This window comes from Myotis myotis, unplaced genomic scaffold, assembly GCF_014108235.1.
Source record: "Myotis myotis isolate mMyoMyo1 unplaced genomic scaffold, mMyoMyo1.p scaffold_m19_p_3, whole genome shotgun sequence".
Lineage (NCBI taxonomy): Eukaryota > Metazoa > Chordata > Mammalia > Chiroptera > Vespertilionidae > Myotis > Myotis myotis.
The window spans coordinates 60,494,161-60,517,212 of NW_023416335.1; the positions used below are offsets into that span (position 1 = coordinate 60,494,161).

General features: G+C 41.9%; 1 protein-coding gene across 1 annotated transcript; it reads left to right on the top strand.

Annotated features, from left to right (window-relative positions):
* The first annotated feature begins 55 nt into the window (after nt 1-55).
* On the top strand, nt 56-21,938 carry MZT1 (mitotic spindle organizing protein 1). Its single transcript, XM_036301817.1, has 3 exons — nt 56-267; nt 8,852-8,997; nt 20,232-21,938. The coding sequence occupies exons 1-3, from the start codon at nt 186-188 to the stop codon at nt 20,253-20,255; spliced, it is 252 nt and encodes an 83-aa protein (XP_036157710.1). The 5' UTR covers nt 56-185; the 3' UTR covers nt 20,256-21,938.
* Nucleotides 21,939-23,052: the final 1,114 nt, after the last annotated feature.

Sequence of the window (23,052 nt, forward strand, 5' to 3'; positions counted from 1 at the left end):
CACGCTCCACGTTCCGCGCCGAGTAACGACGCTCCAAATTCAAATCCACCCGGCCTCTCGCCGGCGATAGGCGCGGGGGCGGGGCCGCCGGCGGGAGCGGGGGGCGCGCGGCGCGATCGCCCGGCAGAAAGGAAGGTGCTCCACTTCCGGGTCAGACCCTTCCCCCGCCTCCCTCGGCCTCCGCCATGGCGGGTAGTAGTGGTACCGGGCCCGCGGCGGCGGCGGCTGCGACGGCGAATCTGAATGCGGTGAGGGAGACCATGGACGGTGAGTGCCCGTTTCGGCCCCTTGAGCTCGCTGCCGTTTCCCAAAGCCCGCGCTCCGAGGCGGCGGCGAGCCCGGGAGGCCTCTAGATCCACTTCCCGCGCCCTACCGCATCCTTGAAGGTCCTCCCCGGGGCCCCGCCTGGGCCGCGGGGCTGGTGGCCCCATCTTTGGAGACGTGTCTTCGCTGCGGCGTAGTTGGTCGCGGGCACGGCGTTTCGGCCCCTACGTCGGTGCGAGGCGCGCGGGGAACCCACCGCGCGGGACCCGCTGCGCCACCGGCCTCCCCGCGCTCACCCCGCGCGCCACGCCCCCTCCCGCGCCGGGGCCCCGGTCCTTTTCCTCGCGCGCCGCGCCCACGCACCCAGCCTTCTCCGCGTCCCGCCCGGGTTCAAGCCACCCGGTAGTGAGGACGAAAAACGCGGTTGGCGTCACCCTCTCTCTACCCTCAGATGCGGGCGCTACCGCTTCCTACCCCTGCTGGTGAGCTCGGACCGGCCACCCTGGAGCCTGCCTCCTTCTTTCTGTAAAATGAGGTCACCTCCTAGGCCTAGGACTAGGGGTATAACGGGAATATTTCAGATAACCAGGTAAAGGTGATCGTTGAAAGATACTGTATTTTTTTTTTTTAGCTTTCTTTTACTTCTGTTATTTTTTTCCCTTAAAAATTTTATTAGTAACATTTGCTCAAATGATTTTTGGCATCTGTTGCAATAATCATATTTTGTTCTCTTTATTTGTTGCTGATAAATGTCCTGATTCTGTATTATTTTTGTGTATTAGAAGATGTCATCCCGCTTGGAAACGTCTTTGTGTCCATATTATTCGCTACCACCAATATGAATGTTTGATGGATGTTAAACATTGCTTTTTTAAAAAAATATATTTTGATTTTTTTTACAGAGAGGAAGGGAGGGGGATAGAGAGTTAGAAACAGCCATCAACTGCCTCCAGCACACCCCCCACTGGGGATGTGCCGGCAACCAAGGCACATGCCCTTGACCAGAATGGAACCTGGGACCCTTGAGTCCGCAGGCCGACTCTGAGTCTAGCCACTGAGCCAAACTGGTTAGGGCTAAACATTGCTTTTTGAATTTTCCAGGAGATACATCAGTCCTGTCTCTGAAAACATACCCCCATGGGATTTTTACTAAGCAGTGTCAGCCTGCAGGCCACATCTCTGGCTCCTTCCCTGTGGTCGCAGCTTCCCAGGACATCTCCTGATGGGACTTGCGATAAGACTTCTGGCTTTTCTGGCACCAGCTGCTGCTTTCCTTTTCAAAGAATTACCTGTATTATTAGAGCCTTTTCATCTAATGCTTTATTTACCAAATATCTGCCTTTCTGTTTTTCTGGAAAATGGAATTTTGTTCTTAACACCTTATTCATCCTATTTTCCCATCCTTCTTGATGAGTCACAGCGGATTGGTTTTATTTTGTAAGTGGATTTATGTGCGCAGAAACTTCATGTATCTGACATCAGAATATCTTTGCTTGGAAGCCAGTGTGTTTTGTGAACAGGTTGGAGAGAATGAGGCCTCACGTCCAGTGAATTCTCTTATTTTAGCTGTGTTTAGGTTCCTTAACTATATGGCCATAGGATCCCATTTGAATAGAATACTCGCATTTTATCTGTAGTTCCCCCACAGATATGAGAACTGATAGTTTGTATTGGTTATGTCAGGATTTTTACTGGGAGAACTTTGTGTAAAATGAAGATTATAGAGATTGGAAGAACATGAAAAAAAAAATGAAGAAAACAGATTAAAAAAAAAATTGGAAGAGAGAAGGGGTGGATTAGAGAATACTGCTCCTCTACACAGGGTTTGTCCACAAACCAAAGGTAAAAAGAAAGGTCCCAGGTTGGCAGTGGGTCAGCATTTGTTAGATGTGACAGACACTGCCCGGCCGGTGTGCCTCAGTGGTCGAGCGTGGACCTATTATCCAAGAGGTCACCAGTTCCATTCCCAGGCAGGGCACATGCCCGGGTTTCTGGCTCGATCCCCAGTGGGGGCCATGCAGGAGGCAGCCAATGGATGCTTCTCTCTCATATATGTTTCTGTCTATCTCTGTTCCTCTTTCTCTAATCAATACAAATGTATTTTAATGTTTTTTTTAAAAAGTGACAGATACTGTCTTGTCCATTAGAACTTTAAACTTACATAAAATCCCTGCTATCATGCCATAATTGGGTTTAAGACAATCAGTTCCAAAATATGTGAAGTTGAATTATTGTGGTCACTGTAAAACAGCGTAGGTTCCATAGATATTTTCCTTGGTAGCTATAATGATTAAGACAGAAAGGAAAGCATAGTGATACTTACACTGTAATTGACGATACAATGAACTGAAAAAGTCCTAAATGCAGTCATTTTATAATCTTACCTTCTTCCGCTCACATTCTCAGAAATAAAATTAGTTTGCCCGGAAGGCTGGGCTGACTTACTCAAACATCATTATTATTTGTAATTCTGGTAATATGGGATTTCAGTTGTATTTAAATCTATCCATGAGAGCCAAACTGAAGTGGTCAAAACTTTTGGAATCTAACTACCCTCCTTCAAGGAGTGATTTAATTTATTTAATCTGTCTTTATTGTTGAAAGTATTACAGATGTCCCCTCTCCCCAGGGACCACCTCTCCCCTGCTCCCATCCCCTCTCCAGGCCTTCTCCACACCATTTTCTGTCTATGGGCTATGCATATATGCATATAAATTCATTAGTTAACCTCCCCCCCCTTCCCCCCCGCCTTTCCCTCTGAAATATGTCAATCTGTTGCATGCATCAATGTCTCTGGATCTTTTCTGTGGTTCATCGGTTTATTTTGTTCATTGGATTCCACGTATAAGTGAGATCATGTAATACTTGTCTTTCTCTGACTGGCTTATTTCACTTAGCATAATACTCTCCAAGTCCCCATGCTGTCTCAAAGGGTAAGAAATCCTTTATTACAGCTGCATAGTATTCCATTTTGTAAACACTAGAGGTCTAGTGCACGGATTTGTGCACAGATGGGGTCCCTTAGCCTGGCCTGCACCCTCTTGCAATCCGGGACCCCTCGGGGGAATGTCAGACTGTTGGGTTTCAGCCCGATCCCTGCAGGCTGCAGGATGTTGTAACGGTCACTTAGGCTTTTATATATATATACCAGAGGCCCAATGCATGAAATTCGTGCAAGGGGCTTGGCCCTCACAGCCATGGCGGCTGTCTGGTCTAATTAGCATATTACGCTTTTATTATTATAGATAGACTAGAGGCCCAGTGCAGAGATTTGTGCACATTGAAAGGAAAATATAATATGCAAGAGTGAGATAGAGTCTATTTATGAAAACAACTAAAACTAAAAATTAAAGAAATTGAAGATTCACTATCGAAATTGATAACTGAGCACTGGCTGAAACTTTCTGCTCCAAGCATATAAAATTGACAGGAAATGATGTTAAAATACAATTATCAGTATAGCCATTTTTAAAAAAAGAAAGAGAAGCCTTCATTGGAACTACAGTAGGGGGTTGGGAATGAAACCTTACAAAGTATACTGCCCTGTTTGAGTGAAACTGAGGCCAGAAAGATGCCATCTGCTGTGGCTAGGGATTGAGAAATACATTCATGTGTCTTGTGTGTCTGGAGCCAGGATGCTTCCACAACACCTGATGAAGAGGGTTGAGACCAGTGTGATACTACCCATCCAAGAACACATCACCAATCCAGGACATCCAAGAAAATCTGTAGAAGACAAGACACAGTGCATGAAAATTCGTGCACTCTAGGGTGGTCCCCTCGGCCTGGCCTGTGCCTTCTCACAGTCTGGGACCCTTTGGAGGATGTCTGACTGACGGCTTAGGCCTGCTGTCTATAGGGAGCAGGCCTAAGCCGTTAATCGGACATACTTAGCGCTGCCATGGAGGCGGTAGAGACTCCTGCCACCGCCGCTGCACTGGCCAGCCATGAGCCCTCTTCTGGCTGAATGGCACTCCCCCTTTGGAAGCCCACTGACCACCAGGGGGCAGTTCCTGCATTGAGCATCTGCCCACTGGTGGTCAGTGCACGTCATAGCAACCGGTCGTTCAATTTGCATATTACTCTTTTATTATATAGTACTAGAGGCCCGGTGCACAAAAATTTGTGCACTTGGGGGGGGAGGGGGGTCCCTCAGCCGGGCCTGTGCCCTCTCGCAGTCTGGGACCCCTCAGGAGATAACGACCTGCTGGCTTAGGCCTGCTCCCGGGTGGCAGAGGGCAGGCCCAATCCCTAGGTACAGCCCCTGGTCGGGCTCAGAGCAGGGCTGATTGGGGAGTTGGGGCGCCGCCCCCTGTCATGCACAGAGCAGGACGATCGGGAGGTTGTGATGCCACCCTCAGTCACGCTCAGGGTAGGGCCGATTGGGGGGTTGGGGCACCGTCCCCTGTCACACTCAAGGCAGGGTCGATGGGGAGGTTGCAGCACCACCCCCAGTCATGCACAGAGCAGGGCCAATCAGGGGGTTGGGGCACTTCCCCCTGTCACTCACAGAGCAGGGCCCATCAGGGGGGTTGGGGCTCTGTACCCTGTCACGCACAGAGCAGGGCCAATCAGGGGGTTGGGGCGGTGCCCCCAATCACGCACAGAGCAGGGCCGATGGGGAGGTTATGGCTCTACCCCGTCACACACAGAGCAGGGCCCGTGGGGGGTGGGGGGGTTGGAGCGCTGCACCGTGTCAAACACAGAGCAGGGCTGATCAGGGGGTTGGGGCGCCTTCCCCTGTCACGAACAGAGCAGGGTGGATAGGGAGGTTGTGGCCCCACCCCCTGTCACACAGAGCCGTGGGGCAATCAGGGGGTTTGGGCGCTGCCCCCTGTCACGCTGATCCCGGTGCCGGGAGGCCTCGCAGCTCCGCTGATCTGGTGCTGGGAAGCATATTACCCTTTTACTATATAGGGTAGAGGCCTGGTGCATGGGTGGGTGCCGGCTGGTTTGCCCTGAAGGGTGTCCTGGATCAGGGTGAGGGTCCTCACTGGGATGCCTGGCCAGCCTGGGTGAGGGGATGATGGCTGTTTGCAGCTGGTCACACATCCTTCAGGGTGGGGGTCCCCACTGTGGTGCCTGGCCAGCCTGGGTGAGGGGATGATGGCTGTTTGCAGCTGGTCACACACCCTTCAGGGTGGGGGTCCCCACTGGGGTGCCTGGCCAGTCTGGGTGAGGGGCTGAGGGCTGTTTTCAGGCTGGGGGTGACTGAAGCTCCCAACCGCTCCTTTTTTTCTTTTTTTTTTTTTTTTTTTTTACTCTGGGCCAGCTTTAGCTTTGAGGCTTGGCTCCAGCTCTTAGGCCTCTGCTGCTGAAAGTAGGTTTCTGGCCTTTGCTTACAATGTTGCGATCCTGCTGGCTGAAGTCCGGCGGACTAAAGCAGGTTTCTGGGGTTTTGTTTAGCTTCTATATTTGTTACATAGTTGCTTAGAGTTGCAGCTCAGAGGCCTGCAGCGGCAGGCGGGGAACGTTGGAGTCACTGAAGCAAGCAAGCCTCATGTTAGTTTCAAGCTGCCTGGCTGCCGGCTGCCATCTTGGCTGGAAGTTAATTTGCATATTGCCCTGACTAGCCAATGGGAAGGGTAGCGGTCGTACGCCAATTACCATGTTTCTCTTTTATTAGATAGGATGAGCTTTCAGTCAAAAATCACAAAGTACCCATGGTAGAAGAAAAACATAACAACTAACTTGAAAAATAGGGGGGAAAGAAAGTATTATTGAGCGCTACCATATGCCAAACACCATTCTAACTATCCTTTAATCCTCACAACAATCCTATAACTATTATGATTTTCCCCATTTTACAGAATGGTGAAATAAAGGCACAGAGAGGTTACCTGGCCTACTAAGTAATGAAAGTGGCATTTCAACCCAGGTAGTCTGGCTCTGGAGAGGATACCCTTAACCACTCTTTTTGCTACTTGTTTATATTCAAAGAAGAGGAAATCTCAAAAATGATTTACCAAAAGAATATAACCTTAAATGGATAAGAGCAGAAACAACAGAAAATAAGAACTGGTTATAAATAAACAGTTAGCTATGAAATAAGTAATTATGGTGGAAAATTAGAAATCTTAAAACAGTTATTAAAATAAATTAAGCAGCCCTAGCCGGTTTGGCTCAGTGGATAGAGCGTCGGCCTGCAGACTGAAGGGTCCCAGGTTCAATTCCGGTCAAGGACATGTACCTTGGTTGTGGGCACATCCCTAGTAAAGGGTGTGTAGGAGGCAGCTGATGGATGTTTCTCTCTCATCGATGTTTCTAACTCTATTCCTCTCCCTTCTTCTCTGTAAAAATCAATAAAATATATTAATAAATCGGTAAAATAAATTAAGCAGATAGCATGGATAACAGCCTGATTTCGACTGAAGAGCAAAGTACTAGTACATTGGAATATCAAAACTGGAGAAATATAAGTGGGAAGGGGCTGTCAGCTTTCAGCCAAGATGAAGTAACGGACTGAATTAACCCTCCTACCTGAAACAACCAAAATACCCAGGCAAAACATGTAGAATAATGATTTTCATTTCACTGGACATCAGGCAGCAAAGGCAGTGACCCCAGAGAGACAGGAAACAAGTGATAATTTACTCAGCATACTGCCTTCAGAGAGTTTCCAGACCACAATGTAGTGTGGTTCAGGCAGGAATCCAGATGGAACCCAGTGGACACCCTGAATTTAGCAGAAGGAGCTTAGAGTCCAGGGAGACTACAAAAGGGAGAGCTTGCAGGACAGAGTGCCTACGAGAAAAGTTACATCCAGAGAGAATTCTGGGGGTCTGCAGAAAGTCTCCCTCAAGTATTCAGCAGAGCATTGAATAGCACATGTATGCAGGGAAAGTACCCCAAAAGCTGAGGCAAGAACCAATCAAAAGAAATAGAGGGAACAATATACCATGCCCACACAGGGCTGAGAATAGTGCCTTTATCTACCAACTAAAATGGAAAACTTCATAATTCACAAGACTGGGTAGAGGACTCAGGTGGATCTTACCTTAGTAATGGAGAATAATTAGCCTTACATTTAAGTAGGGCTCTGGTCCTGACTAATGAATCTTAAAAGACCCAAAAGGATCAAACTTTCCAGATAACTATCTCATTACAAAAATCAGAATATAGAAATGGAAAAATAGCCATCAGTCAACAAGATAAAATTCACCATGTCTGCCATCCAATAAAAAATTAAGTATGCAAAGCAGAAAAATACAACCCACGATGAGAAAAATTCAGTTGAAACATACCCAAAATTGCCACAGATGTTAGCATTAACTGACAAAGACAGAACTGTACTCCTTGTGTTCAGAAGTTAAGTAGAGGAATGGAAGTATTAACAGTTTTTAGGAGGACTTAAATTAATAGGTGATTTAATATTGTCCATTTGTCCCAAAATAATATGTAGATTTCATGCAATTCAAGTCAGTATCCAAATGGAATTTGTTTTTGGAATTGATCAATATTTTTAAGCTTATGGAGAGAATGAAAGGGCTTATGATAATAAAAGATAACAAAAGTTTCTTTAACCTACCAGCAATATAAAGTAAATAATTAAAATTGTGGCTCTGACACAAGGTACACATGCAACAAATCCATAGGTATATGGGAATTTATGATGATGGTGACATCGTAATTGAGTGGTAAAAGGATAGATTGTTCAATAAATAGTATTGGGCAACTGACTTATTTCTGAAAGGAAAAGTTAGATTTTTTTTCCATCTAAACTCTAGGGATTTAAATATTTATGACGGTGGGAGAGGGGGGAATAAATTTTCCAAGTGCTGGAAGAGAATATTAGTGAATAATTATATAATCTTTCTAAGCATAATACCAAGGGAAAATGGTACAGGAAAGCAATAGATAACACATTAACCATTGACTTAAAAATACCTAAAAAGAAAGTTTAATGTGGCCAGTGTGTTTACTTCTTGCGGTCCTCTATGATAATGTTTGTCATTTGAAAGACAGATACTTTTATAAACTATAATAAAATGAAGTACTATAAAAATAAGTTAAAAGCATAAGCTTTCATTTTTTTTATTCTTAGGCTCAATAAAGATGTATACTCAGTCAAATTGGAAAAGTTTTGAAATATTTTTAAAGCCTTAAGTATGTGTATTACTGACTGAACAGCTGCAGTTCTAGGAATTTATCCTAATAAAATAAAGTTAGTATGTACAGATGCTTACCACCATATTATTTTAATGGTGGACAACATGAGAGCTACCTAACTCTTAAAATGGAATGGTTAAGTAATGTCTGATGTTTCCATAAAATGTAATGTTATGTGACTGACTCAATTACATTGTAAAAGAATATAAAAAGTGGGGAAATGTTCAGAATAATGATGCATAAATTTTAGATGGATATTAAGTGGGTGGTGGAATAAAAAGCAGTTGTGTGGAGGGAGATTGTAAGTTTATTTTGAAGTTTCTAGAGCTAAGTAAGGGCAAGACAGTATTATCTATTTCCAAATGTAAGGATGCCATGCTAGTTCTTTGGTATTTATAGTAATATACAAATGAAAAACAAAGTATTATGTGCATTTTTTAAAATTTAAGATTTTGGTTTTAAAATTTTTCTTTTTCAGTTCTGCTCGAGATTTCAAGAATTTTGAATACTGGCTTAGATATGGAGACTCTGTCTATTTGTGTACGGCTTTGTGAACAAGGAATTAATCCAGAAGCTTTATCAGCAGTTATTAAGGAACTTCGCAAGGCCACTGAAGCACTAAAGGTAGAGATCCAGTTGTTATTTCATTCTAAATAAAGATGCTTTTGTTTAGAAAATGATTAATGATAAAGTTATGTGAAAGATCTTAAACAAGATTAAAGTAACTTCTATCCATCATCAAGAGAAATTCTGAAGAGCAAAAGCTTAGTAGCATATGTTCAGATCACAAAAGTCGCTACTGTGATAGACCATGTTGTTTCTTTCCTAGTAGTCTCCCTTAGAGTTTTTCCTGTGTTGTGGGTAAAATTGTGTCTGCCTGAAATAACATATACTCAGGTCCAATATCTGTGAATATGACCTTATTTGGAAATAGTGTATCTGCAGGTATAATCAAGTTAAGGTGAGATCTTAATGGATTAATGACTGATGTCCTTATAAGATGTGTGCAATTTAGACCAGATACACAAAGTATCATGTGAAGGCACAGACACAGAGGGGAGAGTGCCATGTAATGACAGAAGTAGAGATTGGAGTGATGACATCTACAGGGCAAAGAAGGCCAAGGATTATTGGCAGCCATAAGAAACAAGGAAGGATCCTTTGCCAGAGCCTTGGAGAGTGGCTGGCCCTGCTGACACCTTGATTTTTGGACTTCTGTCTCCAGAACAGTGAGAGAATAAATTTCTATTGTTTTAAATTACCCAGTTTGTGGTACTTTGTTGTGGCAGACTTAGAAATCTAACACAGGTTTACTACAGGGAAGTGGAGTGTTTCTATAAGAAACACCTACCAATGTAGAAGTCGCTTTGGAATTGGGTAATGAATGGAGATTGGATGGTTTAAATGCATTTAACAGAAAAAGCCTAGATTGTCTTGAAGAGACTGTTGGTAGATTGATGGACATTAAAGACAGTTATGATGAGGGCTCAGAAAGACAGGAGAGCTGTAGAGAAAGCTTTAATCATCTTAGAGAATACATATAACATTATGAACTGAATATTGCAAGGAATATGGACATTAGGGCTTCTGGTAAAGTGTCAGAGGGAAATGAAGTGCATATTATTAGGCACTGGAGGAAAGACAATTCTCGCTATAAAGTGAAGGAGCCCTGGCTGAATTATGTTCTACTGTTGGAAGGAAAATAAAGCTTGTAAGTGATGAACTTGGATATTATCTTCTTGTTCCTTATAGTAAAATGTAAAAGGAATGAGAAATTGGGTAGGGAACAGTAAGCAAAAAGCAATGACACTTGCTTTGAAAAATTCTGAGCCCATCCAGATAGCACATTCTGGAGAGAAGGACAGGAGTGTGGTTGAGGAACCTTTTGGTGAAGAGATGAGGTGCAGTCAGCCATCTCAGCACAAAACACTGCCAGCTTGGACTGAAAGGGACCTGTAAAGCACAGAATGAAGGAAGGCTGTCAGACTTCTGGCATTCCATAGGCAGGAACTTGGCAAGTGAGCTAACCAGCTGTGAACATGAATTTATTCAAGAAAAGGGAAGAATGACTCAGGGGTCTCAGAGTCCAGGAGCTGCTGAGGGCAATTGGGCTGTACTGCCAACATGGGCCCAAAGGACCACCTTTTGTCAAATTCAAATTTAGCACCTTTAAACTGCTGATATTGAGAACAGGAAAAGCGTTCCTTCTCTTGCTTAGACACACTCTGATTTAAAATCTCTGGTGATTTTTATTTTCATGTTTATATAGCACCAACTCACCATGCAAGAATACTGAAATTTCCAGTTAGTCCTGTTTAAAACTTCTAAAGACAAAGTGGCTTTCTTTAGCCTTATTTCTTTTATTTGAGGAAATAAAACTATGTAAAACACATAGCTTACCCATCTCAGATTGTTATTCTCCAATAAGTTCCAGAGATTTGGGTTGTTTGTGTGTTTTTTTTAACTTTTTGGTTATTAAAAGAATTCAAAAGATAAACATTTACAGAGCAAATATTTTTTATAAAGAGGATATCTATGCAACTCACTGCCAACACCCTAGAAGTCCCCTTATGTTCCCCCCATCATTGACTTCTTTTTCCTGCTTCCCTCCAGTAACTACTGTCCTGATTTTTATGGTAGACACTTTGAATGTGATATAAATGTAATCTTTTTTCTTTTTAAAAAAATATATTTTTATTGATTTCAGAGAGAGGAAAGAAGGTAGAGGGAGAGAGAGAAACACTGATTCGCTGCCTCCTGCATGCCCCCTACCAGGGATTGAGCCCCCACAACCTGGACATGTGCTCTAACCCAACATGGGTCAACACTCAACCACTGAGCAACACCAGCTGGGCAGTACAATCCTTTCTTTACTGGGTTCTTTTATTTAACACATTGTCTGCGGGTAGTTTTTATTGCACGCTAACAGGTGGCGCGGGCCATTTTTGCTAATTTTTTGCGCAAATGGCAACGTTCAGTAAAATTACGATAACTTTAGTTTACGTATTTATACGTTACCAACATTCTACCGCTAATCTATAAAAAACTTATTAATACATGTCCTGCGCTCTACTACACTGGTAGAATGTATAAATACGTTTCCCACATACAATGTGTTAACACTAGAGGCCTGTTGCACGAAAAGATTCGTGCAATAGGCCTTCCCTTCCCCTGGCTGCCGGCACCGGTTTTCCTCTAGCACCCGGGACCCAGGCCTTTGCTCCTGCTGGAGCCGCCTTCAAGCCCCTCGCTCTGGCCGGAGCTGCCTTCAAGCCCCTCGTTGCTCTGGTCAGAGCCGCCTTCAGTCTTAGCTCCTCCTCTTTGCGCCTATGTATGCAAATTAACAGCCATCTTTTGCCGGGGTCCAACCCCAGCAGGTCCAGGGGTCCCCAAAGGTGTGGATGGAGTCGGCGAAGAAGGAATGACACAGAGACAGCGTTCAGTTGATCAGCAGCCTAGCCAGGATCTCTAGCCAGGATCTCCAGCCAAGTTCTGGTCTGGATCTCCAGCCAAGTTCTGCCGTTTATTGTCTTGTTACATCCGTATTTATCCCAGTTGATTTTAATCCTGTCAATTTCTATTACAAAGGTTAGGGCGTTTCTTATCTCCATTCCAGGGAGTAAAGATTATGTAGCTTAAGCATGATTGTTTATAGTGATTAACTACCCGCCTGGCACTTAGTTAAGGAGTTTCATCCCCTCCCTGACTTCAGGGAAAAATTCCTACCTGGGGAAACAACCTTTCTCAGAGAGGTGACCTTGGTTAAAACACACAGCGCTAAGGGGAGCAAACATATTAAGAACAGTATGCTATATACGCCAGGTCCCTTGAAACATATGCTGTGCAGATGTTTCTTTCCTGCAGCGACTGTGTCAAGCAGCAAGGATGGACCGGCTTCCGGCAAATTCCCCCTTTTTTATTTTTTAAATGATCACGCATGCAAATCAGTGGCCACCTCTCAGATTGGGCCATTTAAGTCTCGGAAGAAGAGTGGCAAGCAATGATAGTGAGCATAGCTATAAACATAGTGGATGGAGCGCAGAAGGAGCCCCATTCCTGTAGAAGGTTGCCAGCCTCTTCAGTCAAGGGATTTCAGCTGTCCTCAAGTTGTTGGTTTGATTGTCTTTGTTGGTCTGGCTAGCGGGCGGCGTCACTGGCGACAGGCTTCCCGAAGCGTCAGCAAGTTGAAGGGCTGCATCAAAGGGTCCATCAGGGCCGTGGTTAATGGTGGTGTCGATGTCCGAGGAGGAGTAAGCTGTGCCCTCTGGATCCAGCTGATATGGAAAATGGAGGGTAGTAGAAAAAGAAGAGAAAGCAAAAGAACTACAAGGCATGGAAGTGTTTAGAAAAAAGAGGGAGAAGAAAGGGAAGAAGGAAGCATCCTGACACAGCCCTTTCCTTCAGCTTCCCCTTTCCCTGTGGTCCCAGGTAGAAATGGGAAACAAGTCCTGTTGCAGTGAGAGGGCAGCTGCTGTCAGCCAGTCTCTGTCTTTACCTGGGTCCCGATCTGAGCTGGGCATGGGAAGCAGGAAGCAGCCATGGGGACAGGAGACCTTCCTCAGAAGGGGTGAGTGTTCAAGTCCCTGCACCATTGGGGAGGGGGGTCTGTGCCCCACCTTTGTTGCACCCCAAGTTTTCTCCTACTGGCCCCCGACTGTGCCTGTCTTAGGTTGCCCCACCCTGTGGAGTCTTACCCGTCGTTGACTACCAGCCATCTCTGGGCCAAGTAGGGTGATGTGAGGTTCAGTTCTGTCTCCTTGGTAGCCTATGTCCCTCTGGCCTCCATGCCCAGCAACTGCCTTTGGATTCCCTCGCCTACTGGCGGGGCTCTGGCATTGATCATAGGGAACTCAGGTTTCTTCTCTAGAGAGGGCCCAGCTTACGCCATTGGGCCAGAGACAGATCCATGGTACCAGCCACCATGAGGCTTCAACCTCAGCATGAACAGAGAGCTCAGGCAACAGCTATGGGCAGTTGGATTGTAAGAAGAGGGTCCCTCTTGGCACAAGGGTAAGAGGCGCCAATACAGGACAAAGGAGAGTCCTGGAACAGGGCTTTCTCAGCCCAGGATGTCAGGCTCTTGGCACAAGACAACTCCATGTATGGGACATATACCAAGCATCCCTAGTCACAGCATAAAAGGGAGGTGCCCTTCCTGGAACAGTAGGGTAGGGAGATTCTAGAAAAGGCTGTGTTCAGGAAAGAAGGAGAAAGGCCAAAGAACCAGCAAACAAGTAGTTAGATTTTTTAAAAAGGAAAAAGGAAAGGAGATGTGGGGCAAAGCTGGGACATGTGGAAAGACAAAACGGAGGCACATGTGATCCTCCCAATGGACAGATTGTTCCAGCTCAGGGCTGCACATCTGCTGCAGACGGGCACTGGTCAGGTGTGCTATGATGAGGCAGAGATGGCGGGCGATGAGACATAAGGTCGGACTAGACAGTCTTGAATCCACACAGGTGAGTCTGCGTCAAGCATATCCTCTCCCCCAGGTTAAAAGTACATCAGGTCCCTTCCAGGCTCCTGTAAGCAAGTCTCTCCATTTGACGAGGGCTTTAGGTTTAGTTAAATCAGGGTTCCAATGCCTGTACATCGGGGAATTTCCCTCAGAATCTACATTTAGTATATTAATTACAAATAGAGTATGTTGTAGAACATAATGAGGAGAGGAATATTTAAACTCATTTTCTTGTAATATTTTGTAACAGGAGTAAATCAAACACCGCTGGGGCTATATAATAGAACTCCCATTTGAGACAAGATATCTCTTCCCCATAATGTAAAGGGGATAGTCGTAATTACATAGGGACAGAATGTTCCTGAATGTTGATCTTCATCAGTCCAAGTTAAAATCTGAGAACTCTTTTTTACATTAGATGCCTTGCCTAGTCCTACTAGGGAAGTGGAGGTGGTGTGCGTGGGCCATGAAGAGGGCCAATCCTTCCCTGCTATGCAGGAAACATCTGCTCCTGTATCCAGTAGACCTTCAATTGGTTTTCCCTGAATTTGTAAAATTTTTGTAGGTCTAGTAGCATGGATTTCTTGTATCCAAAATGCTGCATCACTAGATCCAAAGCCTCCGGCCCCTCTAGCTTCCTGGGTAACAGCTGTCCCTATTTTATGTATTGGTAATAGGAGTAATTGGGCAATTCTCTGGTTGGGCTGAATCTGTATAGTTGTGGTGGGTGGGGAAAGTAAAATCTGTATTTCTCCTGTGTAGTCTGCATCAACAACTCCTGGGATGACTAAGATCCCCTGTAACGAGGTGGAGCTCCGTCCTAATATTAAACCTACGGTTCCCTCAGGCAGCGGCCCAGACACTCCTGTAGGAATGGCTGCTACTGGCGAGTCTGGGGTTAGTACTGCATGGGTGGTTGAGTGGAGGTCCAATCCTGCACTGCCTGGGGTTGCCCTGAAGAGGTCACTGACTGATCGAAATTTGCAGAGGGGTTGAAGGTTGATGCCCCTATTATTGCAGGGGCCTGGGGCTGGCCCCTTCTCAAGTTTCCCAATTGAGGTGATGGGATATAACCTCCTTGGGAGCTATTTGTAGAGTTTAAAGGCCGACCATTTTTATGGTATTTTGATCTACATTCCTTTGCCCAGTGGAATCCTTTCTGACATTGGGGACAAACGGTTTTTGGAGGATTAATATTATTCCCTAATGTATTTCCAGGCTGTTGAGGAGCTTGCCATCTGGCCTGAGTATTATTATTATTTTTATTTGTGCATTCTCTGCTAAAGTGCCCAGATAAGCCACAAGAGTAGCAGTTCATATTTCTTTTATTACCTGTATTATTGCTGGCTTGTCCTATAGCCTGTACATATTGAGGGTATGTCTCCCCTTTGAGAGCTGCAGCTATAGCTACACCCTGTATAAATGCTGGACTTACATTAGCACACTGTTTTATAAAATCATTTATAGTTCCTGTTCTGAGAATCGGCCTTAATAAAGCCTGACAGGTATTATTAGCATTTTCAAAAGCCAGTTGTTTGATTAGGATATCGGCTGCCTCTTTGTTATTGATTACTCTCTTGACTGCCTGCATGAGGCGAGAAAGGAAATCCTGATATGGTTCCTCGACCTTCTGTTTAACCTCTGTAAGGGTGGTTGTTTTTCCTGCTGTATAAGGTAGGGATTTCCAGGCACTTACTGCACAACTGGTTACTTTGGTAAGTGCCTCTGTGGGCATATTCATTTGCTCCTCAGCCGTGTTAAAATCACCTTCTCTTAATATCATGTCTAGGGTTATTCCTTTTCTGGTTTTTTTGCTAGTGGCTACAGCTTTCTTAGCAAGATCTTCATATTCAGTTTTCCATAATAAGTAATCGCCTCCTGAGAGACAGGATTTACAAACCTGTGACCAATCATAAGGAGTCATCCATTTACTGGCTAGGGTTTCTACCAAGGTTTGTGTGTAAGGAGCTAGAGGTCCATATTCAGAGCAGGCCAATTTTAATTCTTTAAGTACTTTGTAAGGTATAGGCTCCAAGGTGGGGTTTCTATTCCCACCAGACTCATTCTCATATGTAACTGGGAAGCAGAGTGAGAATTCAAGATCTCCATTAGCTTCAGCTTCTCTTATCGCCCTTTGAAATTTAGACATGGAGCTCATAGGAGCCACAGGACCTGGTTTAGGCTTCCTTTCTAATTTGGGGAGCCTGTTTTGAATGGGAGGGCCATTCTCCTCTCTACTGACTGGAAAGGACCAATGGTCATGTTTATGATATTTATTCTCCTCCCGATCAGTAGGCATAGCTAAATTGCTTTTAGATTGAGCTGAAGACAATGATGATGTATCCTCTCTGGGTGGAGCCAAGGGACTATTTAAATTTTGAGAAAGTTCAACCTTTTTTTGCCTCTGGTGCCAAGGTGTCACAGATTGAATCCCAGAGGGAAAAGAAACATGGCAGGACTTTCTCAGATCCATGGTGTTTCTTTAATTGCTTTCCTACTTCAACCCAAGTTTTTAAATTAACAGTTCCATCCTCTGGAAGCCATTGACATACTTCTTCTATAAAACTTTCTGTCTGACTGGGAGTAACCTTAACTCCAATTCTGCTAGTAAGCATATGCGTTAAAAGATTAATACAGAGTCTTTTTTCTTTAGACTCAGTATGACCCATCTTGTCAATCTAAGTTCTGTACTAACTACCCGCTTACCCTACTTATCCTCTATAGGGGGGGTCTGAAGCACCCTACGGTGCAGTCCTATCCGTCCCAAGTACGGGGGGACTTACCTAAGGGAACCCTGTTCGGGCGCCAGATGCCGGGGTCCAACCCCAGCAGGTCCAGGGGTCCCCAAAGGTGTGGATGGAGTCGGCGAAGAAGGAATGACACAGAGACAGCGTTCAGTTGATCAGCAGCCTAGCCAGGATCTCTAGCCAGGATCTCCAGCCAAGTTCTGGTCTGGATCTCCAGCCAAGTTCTGCCGTTTATTGTCTTGTTACATCCGTATTTATCCCAGTTGATTTTAATCCTGTCAATTTCTATTACAAAGGTTAGGGCGTTTCTTATCTCCATTCCAGGGAGTAAAGATTATGTAGCTTAAGCATGATTGTTTGTAGTGATTAACTACCCGCCTGGCACTTAGTTAAGGAGTTTCATCCCCTCCCTGACTTCAGGGAAAAATTCCTACCTGGGGAAACAACCTTTCTCGGAGAGGTGACCTTGGTTAAAACACACAGCGCTAAGGGGAGCAAACATATTAAGAACAGTATGCTATATACGCCAGGTCCCTTGAAACATATGCTGTGCAGATGTTTCTTTCCTGCAGCGACTGTGTCAAGCAGCAAGGATGGACCGGCTTCCGGCAATCTTTGTTGGTGGTTAATTTGCATATTGCTCCGATTAGCCAATGGTGGGTGTAGCGAAGGTACGGTCAATTTGAATCTTTGTCTGTTATTAGATATGATGTTTGTGAGGTTCATTTATGTTGTGTGTAACTAATATATTCCTTTTCACTTTAATAATGTTTCATTGTACAAATACACTAAACTTTATTTTTTTCTACTGTGAATGGATATTAGGTTGTTTCCGGGTAGAGATTTTGTTATTGTAATGCAGTTTGTGAGTACTATAAAGGAACCAGAAGCAAGTAACCTAGCTGAAAAGAATGTTCAGCCCAGCCACTGTGGCTCAGTAGTTGAGCATTGACCCATGAACCAGGAGGTCACTGGTTGATTCCCAGTCCCAGCACATGCCCGGGTTCTAGGTTTGATCCCCAGTAGGGGACATGCAGGAGGCAGTCGATCATTTATTCTCTCTCATCATTGATGTTTCTATCTCTCTCTCCCTCTCTGAAATCAATCAATAAAATTTTAAAAAAGATCACCCAAGAGATAACCAGTGATAATAGTGAACACCATTCTAAATAGTATAATGCTACTTTAAAAATAAAAGTATTACACGTAATTTTATTGAATGAAATACCCTTCCTCAGGTTGCTTCTCTAGATTAACGTTTATCCTGTATTTACTGCTTCTATTGGGTTGGAGTTGGGATTGGTAAAGAGTTATAAGCATAAGGTTCTACCTTTTTTATGTGGTTGCTGCTAATGAATTTTTTTTTTTATTGTACTTTTTACTTCATTTGGTATGAAAAATAGGGTAAGGAGAATCTGTCCCTGCTGCATTCTAGCTTTACCTAGAAATCCTAGTGATTCGAATTATCTTTCTCTTTCACAGACTGGTATATTGAGGAATCTGGGTGAGGGAGAAGAGGGCAGGGCAGAGTGGGCCGTTTGAATTAACAACAGTGAGCCCTGGCCACTGTGACAAGTGGTTAGTGTCACCCTGAGCACCGAAGGGTCGTGGGTTCAGTTCCTGGTCAAGGGCACATTTGCTTAACACTGAATTTTTGTATTGCTTCCTCAATGCTACTATTAATGGGTAAGCAATCATTTACATATTACAATTTCAGAAATTCTAGGCAAGACCTACTTTTCTATACCTCTACTTTGTGCCATGGTGTCTTGAATTACACTGTCATTGATGCATTCCTATACCTTAAGCCTTGCTCTTTCTCTTGTGGCTATCCTGAACCATCACTAATATCTAAGGGTGAGTGATGTATCTCTCACTGTGTAGGCAGGTCTGCAACACGAGGACATTCGAGCAGAATTTTAGTTGAGAGAGAAACGAGGGATTAAGTTCAGTGGTCCCATCCATCCTACCAAAGAAAGGAATAAACTTGCACAGAAAAGAGTTTGGAAAAGAAGGCTACTAACACTGGTTTTTCCCAGGCCCAATGCTTACAAATTTTTGGAGTCTTTAATGGCCATCTGGTAACTATATGGGTGTCTAGGATGCGATTGCTGTCCATTTAAATAGAAAGTAGTTCTGCATTCATCTAACATGAATGCTACACATGGTTGATGGCTTACTTAGTTTAAATGAAAGTAGTTGTTTCATTTTTAGTGTATCATACTTGATACATTATCTGTATCTTGGAGAACTTCTAAAATTAGTATGAAAATGGAATGGGACAATACAGATTAAATTGCATTAAAGTTAAGGTGCTTTAATTTTAAAAATCCTAAAATTGTATATATTATTTCAAGTCCTTTTTGAAGTATATGATACTGAGAATGGGGTTAGGAAGATGAAAGAGTGAGTAACTAAAGGTTATGTGGCTAAAGCTAGTAGAAGAACCATTAAGGGTTCTTAGAACAAGGGACTATTTTTTTCAAACTGGGTTTTAATTATTGTGAATTTAGTAAACTCACAGAAGGGCAAGGCTAATTAAGAATAGCTAACTATATAGAAAAACAAGGTAAGTTCTGTTTCAGATTGAGTTATCTCTGTTGTATTCCTAATATCTTAAGGGATTTTCATGACTGACTTCTGAAATTAGACTAAACTTAAAAGCAAGTTTTAATTAAGAAGTGGAAGTGTAAATGAATTAAAAACAGCATGCATATCTGAAACTAAACTTTTTAAAAATCAATATTTTCATATTTGTCATTAATAACTTATTTAATCCTTTATTTTTAAATATATTTCTATTTCAGAGAGGAAAGGAGATGGAGAGAAAGATAGAAACATCAATGATGAGAGAGAATCACTGATCAGCTGCCTCCTACACTCCCCCTCCTGGAAATCAAGCCCCCTTACTGGGGATATGCTCTTGACTGGATCGAACCCGGGACCCTTCAGTCCGCAGGCTGACGCTCTATCCACTAAGCCAAACCGGCTAGGGCTATTTTTAACTTTTATTTATTGATACTTAAAGAAAAAGAGACGTCCATTTGTTTTTCTACCTAGGAGATTGAATCAGCAACGTTGGTGTATTTGGACGTTGCTCTAACCAACTAAGCTTGCTGGCCAGAGCCTAAATTCTTATTTTTAGAAATATATATCAAGTCTTTTTATTGATGGAATTATATGGTGCCTTGGAATTTCTGCAGAATAATCATGGAAGGTGGTAATAGTTTGGTATAGGTGAAACAGGATTAGTCATGAATTCATTATTTTCTCTTTTTTTCTCTAGCGTACAACATAACAGAAAGGTCTTTTTTCATCTTAATCCTCTTTTTGCATTATAAAGAAAAATGGAGAAACGGACAAACTAATAAAGACTGTGTGGATAAGGTCTTCTATAGGTTAATTTTTTAAAGTAGCAATATAATTTTACTGTATTGTTTAAATAATTTCCTACTGTTAGCCTAGCAATCAGTTTAAAAGCTAGTTCTAATGTACTACAAAAAATGAAAACCACTGCATTATCTGACAAAACTGTTTTGATATATGTTGGGGAGGATTTGTTTGTTAATGACAGTGTGGTATTGACAAATTTATTTCCATGGTGTCTCTTTTTCCATGATTTTATTATAATGAATCTTACTTTCTTGTTACAGGCTGCTGAAAATATGACAAGCTGACTTTCTGGAGAATTCCTAATGAGATGTCAAACTCTGCAAGAGGATTTGAAGATCGAATTGTACTCAAGAATGTACAATGAAATTACTGCATGCAGCAGTGTAGCAACATTTTCCTTTTTAAAAGAATTATAAAATCATAGCTTTATAAATCAATGAAAAGTGGCTTACAGAGAGGACTGTCAAATGTGTTTACATCACATCTTGCTTTTTTAAACAGTGCTAATGCTTTGGCATTACAGTGTTCATATTTATTCCTTATTTATAGATCTGATAGCTTTAATTTTCTAAGCAGTCTATCAGATGTGCACATCTGGTGAGCCTGTTTGTAGTATAGTGGAACCCATTAGTAGTAATGTAGTAGTTAGGACTTGCTGACATTTCCATTATAAACTTTAATTTTAAATTGTTTATGCAAAATAACTGGATTTATGTTGCACTAGGCTGAAAGTTGATAGAATTTCAACCACCATTTGTGAATTTTGATTTATCATTATATATATCAGAATCAAAAACATTTGTTCTAATCTCTTTAACAAAGAATGTTTAATTTTTAAACAAAATTTGTCTGGCAGTGAATAGTGTAAACCAGATCAATTTTGTATTGGTTGAAAAATAAAACTTTTAGAAACTTGGATTTTAAAAGTAATGATAGTACTTAGCTTTTACTTTTTATTTGTCAATTGAATCATTTAATGAGAATATCGAGAATGTTTTTCCCTTAGTTTTACTCTCTGAAAATGATGAAACATTTTCAACATGCAAAATTCTTTTTATGTTTATTACATAAAAATAAACTGAGTACTTACCTAATATATCTTGAGTGGTTATCTAATAACTCAGTAGATAGCCAGTGGATATCTAGTCACTAACAGGAACTGTCAACAAATATGTTACTATTTTCTGAAGGAATAAAGATTTCCAGTCATTAAACAAAAACTAAATAATCTAATGTTCTATAATGTCTTTCTAAGATTATTTTTGCGTGTCGTTTTTACTATAGAGCTTTAACTAATCAAAATTTGCCTCATAATAAATTTTGATTCTGTTTCTGTAATAGAATCTCAATGGAATATTTTTCTCAAGACTAATACAAATTCAATCTGACTTTATTTTAGAATTTGTTAGCTTCCATTTAAATGGCAGAATAAGCATTTACTCTTCGGTAGCATGTTTTGTTCTTCAGACAAACTGAAGTGATTTTAGTAAGGCTTGGTAATATTTAAATGACAACCTTCTGTACTATTTTAAAAATCTAATCTTTCGAGTATTTATACTTTTTAAATGTATGACATCTTCCCCAAGTGCACTCACTGGGAGGTCTATTGGGAGACAAGAACTTGTGATGAGAAGTCATTTATTTGCTTACAAATACTTATTGCACGTTGTTATTTACAAAATTATAGAACACTTGTCAAGTTTCAAAATTTGTGTATACTTTTAGGCCATTAGAGTTAATAGTTAAATTGCTTATGACTTTATAGATTAAGTTATTTATGTATGAAACAACAGGAAAAAATATTGAGGAATTATGTTTACAGAGGACTTCTTTACTATGTTACGTTTCTTAAATGTAAACATATATTTTTAATGCATACTTAAGTAATATTTAAAGAAACCAAAGTAATGATACAATCATAGTGTTGTGCATGTTGTCAGTAACAAAATAAAACCATTTCGGTGGTATTGGTTGTACTTTTGATTTAATATATGCTTCCATGAATTCAACTTGTGTTTCTGTAGGTATTCTATAACTATTTAGATGCCTATTAGTTATGTATGATTGAAGACTACCTAAAGGTAGGCTGTGCAATTTAAAATATAAAATTAGGCTTGAGGTGTAAAATGAAAGACTTGCCCTGGTAGGAAAGGATATAGCTATATTAACATTACTCCAGGCTTGAAAACAAAGTCAGCATATCAAATATGTGTGAGATTATATTTTTCTATACTTCTAAATGGATATTATAGAATTTACATGTTTCTGACTTAAAAGTTTTCCAATAACTGAATCAAGTATCAGTTTTTAAACTTATTTAAATTAATTAAAATTAAACATTCCTCACATTAGCCATAGTTTTTATTGTAAAATATACACAACATAAAATTTACCATTTTAAGTTGTATAGTCATATTAAGAACAGTTACATTATTGTGCAACCATCACTACTACCCAGAACTTTTTCATCATCCAAACAGAAACTACCCATTAAGCCAGGGGTAGGGAGCCTGTTTTTTGCCAAGGGCCATTTGGATATTTATTATAACATCATTCACGGGCCATATAAAATTATTAACTTAAAAATTAGCCTGCTATATTTGGTCAAACATTTAATTAACTCACCCCTAATGTCTTGGCAGGGCCAGACCAAATGAGTTCTCTGGCCTTATTCGGGCCTTATACTGCCAAGGGCTGGATTTTTCCCACCCCTGCATTAAGCAGTAACTCCCCATTCTCCTCTCCCCCAGCCTCAACATCTGCTTGCTTTCTCTATGAATTTGACTGTTAGGTACCTCATATAAGTGGAATCATAGAATATTTATCCTCTTATGTCTCTTATTTTACATTTCTGATTTTGCTTATTTGGGTCCTCTCTCTTTGCTTCTTGGTGAGCCTGGCTAGAGGTTCATCAATCTTGTTTATCCTTTCAAAGAACCAGCTCTTCGTTTCATTGATCTTCTGTATTGTTTTTTTGGTCTCTATGTCATTCATTTCTGCTGTGGTCTTGATTATCTCCTTCCTTCTGGATACTGTAGGTTTTTCTTGTTGCTCTCTTTCTAATTCTTTGAGTTGTAGAGT